This window comes from Gouania willdenowi, chromosome 11 (assembly GCF_900634775.1).
Source record: "Gouania willdenowi chromosome 11, fGouWil2.1, whole genome shotgun sequence".
NCBI lineage: Eukaryota > Metazoa > Chordata > Actinopteri > Blenniiformes > Gobiesocidae > Gouania > Gouania willdenowi.
The window spans coordinates 20,295,685-20,311,220 of record NC_041054.1 but is presented as its reverse complement, the minus strand read 5'-3'; the positions used below and the strand labels follow the sequence as shown (position 1 = coordinate 20,311,220).

The window sequence follows — 15,536 nt, the reverse complement described above, 5'->3', positions numbered from 1 at the left end:
ATATATATATATATATATTGCTATAATAAAGGCGCTCCCTTAAAAATAAAATTTTCAAGGGGGCGCCTATGAGTCATTTTGCCATGTACATGTCCAGTCCACCCAAAACATAACATTTTTTGCCAATCCTATACATTCAAATTTTCATGACTTTTTGAACATAGGCCCTCAAAAATGCAATCATTTTGCCGTAAATGAAATAATAATAATAATAATAATAATAAGTACGAGGTGCAGTATGGGTCCTACGCACCAATGCATGGGCCCTAATTAAGACATAAAGAGCCACATGTGAGAAAGAGCCATAGTGTTGCTAATATTATAGTGGACTGGTCTGGACAGGAAATGCCAGGGTGGAATTTTTGTCCCTATCCACTCCTGGTTATTAGGTATAAATGAGTATTCCAGTTTTCACCATATAAATATATCCTTTGTATTGGTACACAGTGATCATCATCATCATCATCATCGTCGTATTTCTCTCTCCTGTCTCTCGTCTCCTCAGAACACGGAGGACCACCTGACATTCCTGATTGCTGTGCCCACTGCGCTCTTCCTCTTCTTGTCCATCTTCATCCTCGTCTGCATCGAGTCTGTCTTTAAGCGGATGCTCCGCCTCTTCTCTCTCCTTATTTGGGCGTGTCTGGTCACTCTGGGCTACCTGTTCATGTTCTCTGGAGGAAGACTCAACCCCTGGGACCAGGTAAAGGAAGCATCTGAATATACAGTATGTCAGCATAAATACAAGAGATACCAGGGGTCGGCAACCTTTGTGACATGGAGTGCCAATTTGAAATGTTTTCCTTAACCAGTGTGCCATTATCAATAATCAAAGTTATGACACACAATAGAAAAACATTTCCAACATACTGGGAATTTGATTCAAGTCAAATAAAGCACAGCTCGTCACATTTTAAATATATATATTTTTTATCTTGTAAATAACTCAAAACACTGCTTTCAGAAACACATTTTTAACATATTGCACTGGGTAGAGAGGCCAAGACTGCAATACGGTGCAACTGTTCTATATCTGTTATATCATTACAAAACAAAGACATAACAGTACTGCGTTTGTATTATATCAACAACAGAGCTGCCACAACATTTCAAAAATGTGAACAGACTGCTACACATTTAGGGCCTATACTACGTAGCTAGATAATTCTATCCTGGATTTATCTCCGTTAGCGGGCTTCACCAAACCAAACCTTCTCCGTCAGACAGAAGCTGTACAACAAATCTCGATATCAACTAGCTAAGTTATGCTAGTTGATTTCAGCTTGGTTACGTGCGCGATCTTGTGAAAGAGTAGGAGATTCAGTGTCAGACCAATCACAAACACAAAGAAACTGTGTGAAGCAATTTACGTCACAATTGAGGAATAATTCTTTGAAAATATGAAGAATTACAATAAATAGTTCAGACCAAATACAACACAGTTGCTGCAGCAGAAGCAGCAAGGGATGAATGCAGGAATTGATGACTGTTATGCTGCGTTCACACCGGATGTGTCACAAAATGTCCGTACGTCCAGGTTACACACAAAGTCAATGAATAGATGCGTCCCAGATGCAAAATCTTTCCTGTGTGGTGGTGCGGTCTGATCCGCACGTCAAGTGCGTTGGCTGTGCAAGCGTGCTCCCGATTTTACGCATATCCGCACATCCGCAGCTGTCTCTGTAGTTTTCATCTTTGAAAGTCGGCACTTAACGAGGATAGCATTAGCCGCTAATGACACCGCCTTTTTTCACTGGTGGTTTATGTTTATGAGAGGAGAAAAAGGAGCGCAGCTCCTCGCTTCAGCAGGTAGTGAAACTCACCGAGTTGGATGTGTCGCTGGTGGACAGAGCTGCGCTTCAGCATAAATGCTGAAATAAGTGAGATTATATACGGAGGATAAACAGTTTCACTTTCACTTTTACCTTGTCTGTGGTTCTGATGCTGTGTTCATGCAGCTCAGCCTACATCATACGGTGGACAATATTTGTATTTTATATTATCTTACAGGACTGAGGCTCTCAACATCTCTACAGAATACATTAATTTATCGAAAGCGTCCGGCGCACACAGGTTTTATCAGCTGGTTAATGTAGATCAGTCAATCAGATATAAATCTATATTTTCTATAGGTCGTAATGGGTAAATTCAGGATTGCATCAATGTCAAATATTCAGCGTCACATCAGATCCACACAGACACGTGTACCCAATGATCCTCCTTTTATTGGTCAGGTCGTTTTCTTAGAGAACCGATTGGTCAAGAGGCGGGGCTTTAGTACTCGCTTAGATCGTAGCCAGAACAAGACCGACTCCCGACCAGGTTTGTCGTTCAACCTAAGTTACCATGGTGATTTAGCCCTGTAAGACAATAGCCAGTTTTGTAGTGTAGCACACACCAATTATTTCCTGGGAGTTAGCGCAATAAGAGGAAATCTAGCCCCGTAGTATAAGCTCTTTAACTTGTTCAAACTGAGGGAACATTAAGTTAACAGATGAGAACCAGACTCTTTCCACTCCTTGAACGTTCTTCATTTAGGAACTTTTCTAGCCTAATATTTTACATTAACTTTGCACAAATTAAAAGTTTTGTGTTCAGAGTTTTTAGGAGAAACCTTATAATAATTGCCTACTTGTGTAAAAGCTTTGTCCTACTCAGATGAAAAGGGTTTGAAATCAGTAGCAATCATTTGATCAAACTCACGGTCAGTACTGTGCTGTCTGGCTTGGGTCGTGGACTCGGTCTGAATGGGCGGAGGGCAGCTGGTCATTTTATCACCTTGGATTGTGCTCAGAGAAGAAACCGTTTTTTGCACATCATCGCCAATACTTCCTGTGTGTACGGCGCTCCTAATCGCTCCAGTGCGTGCGAGTAGTTTTAATTTGTGCGTGAGTGTGTTAAACTGCGCACTTGACTTTTGTCATAAATGTCATATCACTAGCGGGAACGTGGCTACAGCGCCGCAGTGATTATGGGCAGCAGCTGTGACACAAAACTCAAGAAATCTAACCAAAAAAGATGAGAAAAGCTTTGATCGTCATAACACTGTACCAGTGTTGATATAGACAAAAGAACAGTTTAGTGAGGTTTGTTTCTGTATGTGTAGAAGGTGACACCACATTTAATCTGAATGAAGCTGGGAAAGTGGAAAACACAGTCATGCTGACGAATCCTCACTCTCGAAAATTAGCCCCCATTGTGGCACATACTTTTTTTAGTTTTTTTTTTAAGTTTTCTCAGTGAAACAGATGTGTTTATTCTCATGAGTTCCGGTGTGTTGTTGAATATGTGCACATGATGGAGTGCATGTATAATTCCACTCGGTAATGAGGGCTCATGGAGGTGAGCAGACTGGCCGACAGACTCATTCATTTTCAGAGCCTGGCACTTCATTCACTTCACTCCCAGGACTCCTATTTTTTCATGCTCTGTCTTCAGCTATTCATCACTTCGCATTTTTCTTCCTGCGGCTTTTCCAACTGCCTTCATTTTTCAGCTTTCAGTCCTCACTCTAATACACACCATGCCCAAATTTTCTCTCTCTCTCTCTCTCTCTCTCTCTCTCTCTCTCTCTCTCTCTCTCTCTTTTAAACCTCTTCACTCTTCCCTTCATCCCCCTGAGGTGGAGATATTTTTATCATCAGTGACCTGTAAGAGTATCAGCACACTGCATTATTAATCATTCTATTAGTTATCTATCTATCTATCTATCTATCTATCTATCTATCTATCTATCTATCTATCTATCTATCTATCTATCTATCTATCTATCTATCTATCTATCTATCTATCTATCTATCTTTCTATCTATCTACATATCTATCTATCTATCTATCTTTCTATCTATCTACATATCTATCTGTCTGTCTGTCTGTCTGACCATCACTTACATACATTATTATATTCACATTATTATACAGTAATAATAAGAGTAGTATAATACAGTAACAATACAATAATAATAATACACAAATAAAGATACGCATTTGTCAACTTCACTTTACAGCCTTCAGTGCAGTGGTCCCCAAACACCGGGCCGTGGGCCAGCACTGGTCCGTTGACCTTTTGGTATATCTGGCCACAAATAAAGAAATACATTTTCAGAAGTTAAAGGTATTTTATTTTCATGTGTGTTCCTGTAATATGTTATTTTGAAACTTTCTATCTATCTATCTATTTTTTATTTTATTTATTCAGTTTATTTCCGACATGGTGACATTCACTTTTTTTTTTTTCTTTTTTTTTTTTTTTTTTTTTACATTTTTTGTACATGCCGAAAAGGGAGACGAGAGAAGCAGTTTGCTTATCTGGGTCCCGTCCCCTGTTTTACCATCGCAAATTTACATGGGTTTACATGTATCTATCTATCTATCTATCTATCTATCTATCTATCTATCTATCTATCTATCTATCTATCTATCTATCTATCTATCTATCTATCTATCTATCATTTGCAATAATATTAATAATAATAACAGTTATTATTTTTATTGTAATAGTAAAATTAATAATACAATAATAATGCACCAATGTTTAAAGATACGTATTTGTCAACTTCACTTTACAGTCTTCAGTGCACTGGTCCCCAAACACTGGGCCACGGACAAGCACTGGTCCATAACAGTAATAATAATAATATTATACAGCGATAATAAGAGTAATAATACAGTAATACTAATAATTCAGTATTAATTATAAATTATTTAGTGATGTCTTTCAGGATACCCAAGGTCACCGTACAAGCTACATCAAAAAAAGTTACATTACAGTAAATGCATAACCTTATACATGCGTACCAACCTAAAGCAAAGGAACACAGTCAGGGTTGATGGAGAGGACAGAAGCTGGCAGGGGAGCAGAAACCCAGTGAAAGGGGAACAGTTGGATCTGCCGTCTGCTTTCAGCCGACAGCATTGATTGTGATTACCGAGGGAACAGCATGTCTGATGGAGCACACTGAGCTAATAACAGTGAAGGCACAGGAAAGGTGAGGGGAGGCCAGGCAGAGAGAGGCTTAGAGGAGCCGGTCCCTCACTTTTTCCTCCTCCATGCATCACTCCCTGAGGGTGGTGCTTTATTTGATTTCTCACCTGGTCGTGGCTTTTCCAGGAAGTCCGATTGCACATTATTGTAACACTTAGCATCAAATAGAAGGGGCAGTCACACCTGCTTGTGTGTGTGTGTGTGTGTGTGTGTGTGTGTGTGTGTGTGTGTGTGTGTGTGTGTGTGTGTGTGTGTGTGTAGCAGCGGATTTAACAGAAAGTTCATTTCCATCTGTTGTTTAGCACAACTCAAATCAACTTAAATCGCCACTGACTTTTTTTTTGATTAGAATTCAACCAACCATATTAAGTTTTTCAAAAATAGCTGTTGAAAACACAAATACATAATCTTTTTTTTAGTCCGTATATTTTCCAGTGCAACATGCATGCCTGTCAAAGGGAAAAAAAAGTCTCTTCCAAAATAAAAGACAATAACATGAGATACATTAAGTTTTTATTCATTTTTGATAAGCTGTCCGAGACCCACCCAGTACAGGTCCGCGACCCACTTTTGGGTCCTGATCAACCAGTTGAGAATCGCTGGTTTAGCACATAAACACAATAAACTGACAGATAGGCCCACACAGTGACCAGCAACAAACAAACTGCATACATATAAGCAAAAAGACAACACTGACGACAGATGAGAATAAATCCTACATAAAAAAGGACAAAAAAAAATGTAATTGTGTTCAGAACAACTGAACAACCAGAGAGACAAGCTTTGATGTAAATTTTCTGTGTTCAAAACAGGGGACGGGACTTAGATAAGCAAACTGCTTCTCTCGTCTCCTTTTTTGGCATGTACAAAAAAAAAAAAAAGAATAACAAAACTTCTGTGAATGCAACCATGTCGGAAATAAACTGAATAAATAAAAATAAAAATGTATTCCATTTTGATAAATAAGAGGTCATTTGACTGATTAGTTTATACTGTATGAGGGACGTTGCAGATTAACAGACCTATAGTACAATCAGTGTTTCTCAAATGGGGGCAGGTGTACCCCTAGGGGGTACTTGAGAGAGAGAGATTGTAAAATTAACAAATAAAGTGTCAGTCTTGGTCCCACCCCAGGTTTGAGATGCTCAAAAATGATAAAAACTATAGAAATAAATCTATTCAGGAGCCACTAAATCAGTGTTTTTCCACGTTGGGGTCGGGATCCCATGTGGGGATGCCTGGAGTTTAAATGGGGTTGCCTGAAATTTCTGAAATATTTAAATACATTTTTGAAATTTGTCATTCCATCCATCCATTTTCTTCCGCTTTTATCCGGGGCTGGGTCGCGGAGGCAGCAGTCTCAGCAGAGATGCCCAGACCTCCCGATTCACGCACACCTCCTCCAGGCGTTCTGGGGGGACCCTGAGGCGACACCAGGCCAGCTCAGAGACATAGTCCCTCCAGCGTGTCCTGGGCCTTCCACGAGGCCTCTTCCCAATAGGACATGCCTGAAACACCTCCCGAGGGAGGCGACCAGGAGGCATCCAAAACAGATGCCCGAGCCACCTCAGCTGGCTCCTTTCGACGTGAAGGAGCAGCGACTCTACTCCGAGCTCCTCCCGGGTGACTGAGCTTCTCGCCCTATCTCGAAGGGTCCGCCTAGCCACCTTGTGAAGGAAACTCATTGCCGCCGCCTGTATCCGCGATCTTTCATGACCACCTATAGGTGAGGGTAGGAACGTAGATCGATCGGTAAATTGAGAGCTTTGCCCCCCGACTCAGCTCCCTCTTCACCACAACAGTCCGATAAAGCGACCACATCACTGCTGATGCGGCACCGATTCGTCTACTCACTTGTGAACAAGACCCTGAGATACTTGAACTCCTCCACTTGAGGCAAGGACTCTCCACCGACCCAGAGAGGGGAAATCACCTTTTTCCGGTAGAAAACCATGGCCTCAGATTTGGAGGTGCTGATCCTCATCCCGGCCGCTTCACACTCGGCTGCAACCGCCCCAGTGCACGCTGAAGGTCCTGATTTGATGAAGCCAACAGAACAACATCATCTGCAAACAGCTGAGATGAGATCCTCAGGGCACAGGGCACCACAAGGGACACGGTCGAACGCCTTCTCCAGATCCACAAAGCACATATGGACTGGTTGGGCGAACTCCCACGAACCCTCTAGCACCAGATGAAGGTTATAGAGCTGTTCCAGTGTGCCGCGACCGGGATGAAAACCGCATTGTTCCTCCTGAATCCGAGGTTCGACTATCCGCCGGATCCTCCTCTCCAGCACCCTGGAGTAGACCTTGCCGGGGAGGCTGAGGAGTGTGATCCCTCTGTAGTTGGAGCACACCATCCGATCCCCCTTCTTAAAGAGAGGGACCACCACCCCGGTCTGCCAATCCAGAGGCACTGTCCCCAACTGCCACGCAATGTTGCCGAGATTTGTTATTCTTTTTTTTTTTAAAATAAAACAACACACAATATTAAACAACTATGTTTCTATACTTTCACTTTGTGAAATATAAATCTAGTTCAACTAAAATGTAGTAACAATAAATAAATGTATCTGAGCTCAAACATGATAATAAATTATTTCTAGACAAAAAAATGTCTTTGGGGTCACCAGAAATTCTTAATATCAAAATGGGGTCACAATCTTTAAAAAGTTGGGAACCACTAAATAACGTTTCTTTCCACTTATTTATCAAATTAGTTATTGCTCGTTCATTCCATCATTATGCTCTATAGTTGTTTTTAAATAGTTTTACAAGCAAAACGTTGTAGGCAAACAAAGGGGGTACTTGTATTCAGAAATAAGAGAAAGGGGGTACTTGAGCCAAAAAAGTTTGAGAACCACTGGTCACAATGAAGCGATAGCACAAACCAATTTTCATTGTCATTGGCAGCGACGTTACAACACGCCACGTTACAACATTACAATACAACAAAAATCATTGGATCAGAAGGACATTTAAGGTCCAATGGGACACATTGATTTTAGACCATAATATAAAATCTTCACAAAAACAAAGATGTTTACTGAGTGTTAAAGTGCTTAAGTGCATCATAATTATTGATTGTGCATAATGCCCTAAAGTTGCATTTGCACATCTTAAAAACTCACTGTGGTCAGACTACGGTTCAGAGAAAGAATCACACAGAGAAAGGCAGAAGAGTGAAGTACTGGAAGATGCTGGATGATAGCAGAAGGTGCTTCAGTGTTCCACATGTTGGAGTGTTTATTAGATTTTACGTTGGAGTGTCTGGGTACCTGCATGGCCGACAGAAGAAGGTGACGCAACTGCAATTGTACTTCCACTTTCAATTCTCCACGGCCACCCAAACAGCCTGGATGACGCAACCTCCAGCTTTTAGTTTCATGGTTAAGAAACGACAAAAAATAAATAGAATAGAGAGGACCTTTAAAGCTCCACGTCATCCATCTCTTTGTGTGATCCCTTAGCAACAGAAGATTTGAGAGGGCACAAAACAGCACTTCATCTTTTTCTACTTTTGGGGTCCTTTAGAACAGTGGTTCCCAACCAGGGGTACTTGGAAACATTGATGAATCTATTTCTAACATGCTGAGTCATTTTCAAGTCTATTACACACTCTGTACATGATCACCCAACATCTTTTCCACCCTGACAATAAACGGCATTAACGGAATAAACAATATTGTTGCCTTAATATCCTACTAAATTGTTACAAACATGTTATGCACATTACTAAAAATTGGAGGTAAATACATTATCTGATATACAATAATTGTAATACAGGAAACTGATATTTTTGTGCGTTAAACGCACAGGTTGACATTTTCAAGCTGTAGGAGATTTCAGAGGCCAACATGTTAACAACTTGTAAATAAAACAAGAAAGGTTAAGACAATATATACAAAAACAGATCAAAACACAATACACAACATTGACATTCAAAAACCAAATAGAAAATAAAATTAAAACCAAAATAAATCGGGATGAACTCAAAACATACTTTTCAAATTATTTTAAAATAGCAGGCTTTCAACCTTTTAAATAGTACACGAACGGCCGTGAAATAGGCCGACCGGACGTAGACGCGTTTCGCGCACGCGTTGAAAAGATCCGAAAAGATGAGGCGTGCGAAAGTATTGGTGACTGACAGGGAGAAAATGTTCCCGTGCTTCGTGGATGTTAATTTTAGCTCATAATAACACCAGTTGTGTTCAAATTGTGCAAGAAAGAATGTTTTGATCACCTACGCTTTGCAGCCTCCGCTACCACCTCAATCCTCAATGCTAAACATGTAGCAGCTTACGCGATACACGAAACAGTGCTCGCTGCAACATGCTCCGAGCAGGCAGTTTTGCCAATCCAGACTCAGTTATGACTCATTTTCATAACTGAAAAATGAACTAAGTCAGTGGATAAATGATTGGGTGGTCGAAGATGTGGGCGGGGCTAGAAGCGCTGCTGCAGATAGCATCATCTGACCCAACTTATGAACTCATAAGTTTCAACAAAATGAATCAGCTTCATCAGTTGGTCTGTTTATTTCATGACAACTATTCTGCACTGTTCAGTTTACACTTCTCTGGAATGTTCTGTACTAAGTGATTTTTTTTCTTCATTTTAATACACAAAAAACAAATTAGTTTTAAAAAGTTTTTTTTTTTAAAATCCAGAAAAAACCATGAATGTCGCTTATTTAAATTGAAGTTTGTTATTTGTGAACAATGCTATCACAATATTATTATATTCTTTATTCATATTGCACATTATGTTTGCATGCAGTGATGGAAATAATACAATTTTGTTGTTTAAGGTCATTTATTGTTTTCATTGATTCAGTCATAAATCTAAATCCATTTAAATTGGAAAAAACGTTGCCTCCAGTGTCAAATATAGTTCTACGATTCATTTAGATGAAATAATTACACAGTCTCTAATTAATTACATTATTTTTCTTCTAATTTTAACACTTTTTTAATTTATTTTTTTTTTTCTGAACACAATAGGTTCACTCTCAGTTGAATCCTGTTTACATATCAACACTCTGAACCTGAATGACACTGGAAATAAAAGTGACAGATGAGATGGTCAGAGTTCAGGTGTCCCAGTTGAAGTCATGACCAGATCGTAACAGGAAGAGGAGGACTGACAGCGAGGGGAAACGCACAAAGCACAAGGCTACAGCACAGGGTCGCCGTGAATGACACAGCACAAAGGAAACAGTGTGTCTACTCCACACACACCTGATAAGAACAAATGTCCCCAAAGTGAACCAGGACCTTTTAAACTTTTCCTTGTACAAGAACAAAAAATAAATAAATAACACACCTACAAATCAAATAATGGATGTAAACAAGGACGTCAAAAGGGAATAAATCATTGACTAATTGAAAAGCCCTCTCATCTCTGCTCATCTGGCACAACATCAGCAGTTTTTATCAGGAAACAAGTATGGGTCCCTCCTGTGCTGTGATCTCTGTGAGCTCCCTTTCTGTACTTTTCATGATTGAATCAATGCAGGCTTCACTTTAGCAAATATTAGTCCCAGTTTCTGTCTGTGTGAAATTTCTCTTTGTCCCTGATCTAATAGACTGTATTTCATACAAAGATACATAAAAATGAGAAGAAATGTGCCCGATCAACACTTTCACTGAAATCCTCATCACTGATATAAGCTGCTAAAGGTCCCATATCATGCCATTTTTCACCCATCTCCATTTGTTCTAAGAACTCTAAAAACATAGTATTTTGAGGTTTATGTTCCCAAACTCGCCTGTTTTCCAGAGTTTTAACCTCTGAAAAGTCATTTTCTGAGCAACTCTACACAAACAGGCTGATTTGCGGCCTACTTATGCATATTCATGAGTGGGCGTGTCTATAGACGGGACACTGGCTTCCTCCTTTCCGCACGGTGACATAGGGCCAGAGGACGGCCCGCCCTCCTCCCACCCACTGCATAGCCGAGCTCATGCTGCTTTATAAACACGAGATGGGGGGGGGGGGGGGCGTTCACCGGTACATACATAGACTGTAGAAAATACATACATAGCACTGCGCGAAGGATGCTGAAATGCTCGCCTTCATGGGCGTGTCTGTTTACATGTCAATCACGGCAGAGAGCTTCCTGGAGGCGCGGCTTCTCTAGCTCAGTGCTTCGTCAGATTCATCATCAAAGTGGGAACGCGTCATCAAATTGGAGCGAGGTGTTTGGGCTCACCCTGCAGTAAGAAAGGAGCAAATCACCCTTTAACTAACGATTGAGGGAACCTATGAAAAAAAACACTTTGAACATGTGTTTGAATCCCAAATAGCACTTTTATCATGTTTAAAGCACAGAAAAGTTGAGTTAGCTTAACATGGACCCTTTAATGATTCTTTGATGTTCTTGTCTCTAATCTCTATAGGTGTCCTTCTTCTTGTTCATCGTGTTTGTCGTCTACACCATGCTGCCGTTCTCTATGAGTGGGGCCATTATCGCCAGCGGCCTCACCTGCCTTTCACACACCGTCACCCTCAGCGTCTGTCTGACCTCCGCCGTCACAGACGTAGAGCCGCTTGTATGGCAGGTAAAGAGAGATATGAGGAGGTTGAGTCTTCAGGTCAACACACACAGGCTGTGAGCTTTTACTGTAATGGTGCTCCTTAGATTTTCTAAATCAGGGATGGGCAACTCTATCACAGTGGGGGCCACAAACATGTGATTGTATCTGACCCGAGGGCCACATTATCAATGTGCATGTCCGGATTTAGAATAATGACAAATCAGAGCGTTAACACACAGGGAAAAAAGGGTTTTGTTTTTGTGGTTTTGATGTTTTGTCAGTTTTTAGTCATCATGTGTATTGAGGAGCGTATACCTTCAATTATCAGGGGATTTCCATGCTCGAAGTGTTTTCAAAGACATTCTCCACTGTTTTTACAAATGTGCCCTAAAAGCTTTGAAATGTACTTATTAGAAGATCTATGCCTAACAAAAAAAGCATTATTTTGCACCATATTCACTTTCTTAACTTTTCAAAATGGGACTACTTTTTAAAACTTGTATTCTGCCATCTTCAAATCACGTGATTGATCATGTCACGCACTCCCATTTCCCTGTAAACATCCCATTGTTTTCTATTGGAGTGAAGCATTCAGCCTGCGTTTTAGATTATTTAGCAGCTTTTTCAGTCAAAATGCCAATTTGTGCTGCTTTTGGTTGCTCTAAATAATCAAAAAAAGTTAAAGATGGATAAAAGAGGATAAAAACTCAACAATAATATATAATCGCAGGGGGCGACAATTCCAACTCTGCGGTGGGTAGTAGACAATGGCCACATTTACATGGGAGCTTTAATTCCTCTTTAAAGTGGAACAAAAGCTAATTCCTCTTGTAAACACATAATTTCTAATGTTAACTTAATTCCAAATTAAAGTTAATTCTGAATTAGGTGGCTGTTTTTTTCCGTTTTTAATTCCGAATTAGATAATTCCTCTTTCTTGTAAACACTTAACTGGGTTAAAGCCGCTTTAAATTAATTTGGATTGTTTTGCGCTCGCGCGACTTGCAGCGACAACATAATCCAAGATGGCGGCAGCTCGGACTCCACCCGAGGCTATTTAACGAGAGCCTTAAAAGACACGGATATAATGAAAAGAGTGGATGGACGGAGGCATAAACATGCAGACTTTCACACGGACTTATTAAATCACACACGGACCTCGGTAAACGGAACAGGCTTCACCGGACGGCTGGCACTAGGACCCGGAGGTGGAGTAAATGCGTCCCTGTCCTGCATTCACAGGCTGTAATATCACCAAGTTTATCATTTTACCTGTTGTTAGAGCTACTATCTTTACCAGGGAGCAAATATTTATTCCCGGTGATTGTTTTCCAGACTTTTACTGGGCTTTTTACCGGTGATTAGCGCCGATCTCCTTCCGCTCCGTGGTCCAAACTGAAGCCGTGTTATTGTCGAGCTGCTGCTTCAAAACTACAATCAAAATAAAGGTGAAAACAGTTCTCATGTGGTGTTCTGTGTTGTAGCCGACAATGAAAAGGTTTGTTGTGTGTTTTTCCCAATAGACGTGATACGTCACGTTCTCCCCCTGTCCAATCAGAGCTTTCCCAACCCCCAGACCTAAAGCGGAATTATCTAAAGCTAAATTAACCAGTTTTCCATGTAAACCTTGTTCGGAAATTACCATTTCCATGTATACACAAAGCAGAACACTTTAATTCCGAATGATTCGGAATTATTTATTCCGAATAAATAAACATCATGTAACCGTGGCCAATGAAGCAGAGAGGAAGAGCTCAGTGAATGGCTGAAGTTAGTGAGAAATCACAGACTGTTGAAGGACTCCCACGCTAAAGGACTTTTATCCTTAGGCTTTGTGCATCTTCATTGTGCGGTTAAGATCATTTTTCGGTAAACCAAAGAGGCTTACATCAACATCTCTAACTTCTCCTTATTATTTAGAGCAACCAAAAAGCAGCACATATTGACATTTTGACTGAAAAAGCTGCTAAATAGTCTAAAAAGCAGGCTGAATGCTTCACTCCAATAGAAAACAATGGGATGTTTACAGGCAAATAGGGCGGGGGGAACACAGATGGTAGAACACAGGCTCTAAAACTAAAATAACACATAGATCTTCTAATAAGTACATTTCAAAGGTTTTTGGCCAAATATGTGAAAACAGTGGAAGATCCCCTTAAAACGTCACAAAGCAAGGCATCTTCTACAAATGCTGAGATTAAGTACATCCAGGAAAGACTCCAGAATAAAATATTGTGTTCTGTTGTAATCAGATAACAGCTTTTAAAAGCACTAACTAAAAGGTCACATCACAAGATTAGAATCAAATTATTGAATTACTATTAAAAAAAATGGAAAAGATGCCCATTAAGCAGAAAAGGATGGGCTATTGATTTTTCCATTAGCAGCATGATTGAGCCTGACACGCAAACAGACACAAACATTGTTTCTAATCAAAGATTAAACACTGATAACACGCTAATCACAAGAGTCTTTCTCCCCTGCTTCTCACTTTATCTCTCGCTCGCACACAGAATATGGACTTCAATAATAAAACTCGCTGGAAGACGTGCATCTCCCTTGGATACAGTCCACAGGGGGACATATTGATATGCATGTACACATTTTAAAAAGCACAAGATTGACACAGTGTAGCAAATCACTGATGGAGTGTGTGCTGTGTGACGGTTTTTATGAGCTAATCACACAGGCTTAAGTGGAAGGTTGGCATTGAAGGAAAATGACAGGTATAGTTATATCTGAAACACGCGTCACCGACCTACTGCTCTCTTGTGTACTTGTTTTTTTTATACGTGTGCGTGTGTGTGTGTGTGTGTGTGTGTGTGTGTGTGTGTGTGTGTGTGTGTGTGTGTGTGTGTGTGTGTGTGTGTGTGTGTGTGTGTGTGTGTGTGTGTGTGTGTGTGTGTAAATGTGACAGATATTGGCCAACGTGATCATCTTCACCTGTGGGAACCTTGCCGGTGCTTATCACAAGCATCTGATGGACCTGGCTCTCAAACAGACCTACCAGGACACCTGCAACTGCATCAAGTCTCCCATCAAACTGGAGTTTGAGAAGCACCAACAGGTACACACTTTTCATCCAAATAAGCTACTTCACAATAAATACCACTTGTTTCCTTTTTTTCCTACATTTTGCTACTATTTATTCCACATTTTCATCTTTATTTGCCCATTTCTGGCTACTATATACTGCATATACTGCTTTTGGCCCATTTTAGTCACTTTTCACTCTTTCCTTGCCACATTTTTGACACTTTCGAACCATTTTTGACCACTTGTTACAATGTCTGCCTCCACTCGCTCGTCAACAAAAACAAATAACTTAGCGGACCGGCCCACCGGGATGGTGCCCGGTATGCCAGATGGCCAGTCCACCACTTTACAGATGTTTAAAGTATACATATTCATCAACTTCACTTTTCAGTGTTCAATGCAGTGGTTCCCAACATCGGGCCGCGGGCCAGCACTGGTCCGTGGAACTTTTGGTTGTGGGCTGCAAATAAAGAAATACATTATCAGAAGTGAAAGGTATTTTATTTTCATGTATGTCCCTGTAATATGTTATTTTGAAAAGTTGCTGGAGCTTTGCTAAACCGTTTTGATGTGAGTCTGCCTCCTCTCATTCTTGTCAATGTCAAGTATCCATTTAACACTCATCTTATTCAGCTTTCTCATTTCTGTCAGGAATGCAGAGCTGGTCATTCATTAATGATCCCAGAGGCCTTATGTAATGACCTTTGTTTGACATTTGCTGACATTATCTATTTTGTTCCATGAAGAAAATTAGACTTCATATTATAGATTATTAGCACGAACACGCCATAGCAAGTCGATATTTTATTATTGATTTGTTTTTGTTTTTTAACTGGACCTGTTTTGACAGTGCAAAACTTGGCTCAGAGTGAGAAAAACAAACCACAAACCCGTGGTTACTTGCTCCATATGATATTGCACACTCAATGGAAAAAAAAATATTGAAAATCAATCACTTGATCAGCTGTTATAT

The 15,536-nt window shown here is 40.3% G+C and overlaps 1 protein-coding gene across 1 annotated transcript in view; it reads left to right on the top strand.

Moving 5' to 3' along the window:
* Window positions 1–15,536, top strand: part of adcy2b (adenylate cyclase 2b (brain)) — an 85,440-nt gene that overhangs the window by 14,667 nt on the left and 55,237 nt on the right. Inside the window, exons 3-5 of the mRNA XM_028461333.1 lie at window positions 506–703; window positions 11,390–11,551; window positions 14,445–14,594. Coding sequence (XP_028317134.1) covers window positions 506–703; window positions 11,390–11,551; window positions 14,445–14,594 — 510 coding nt within the window. The remainder of the gene's footprint in view (window positions 1–505; window positions 704–11,389; window positions 11,552–14,444; window positions 14,595–15,536) is intronic.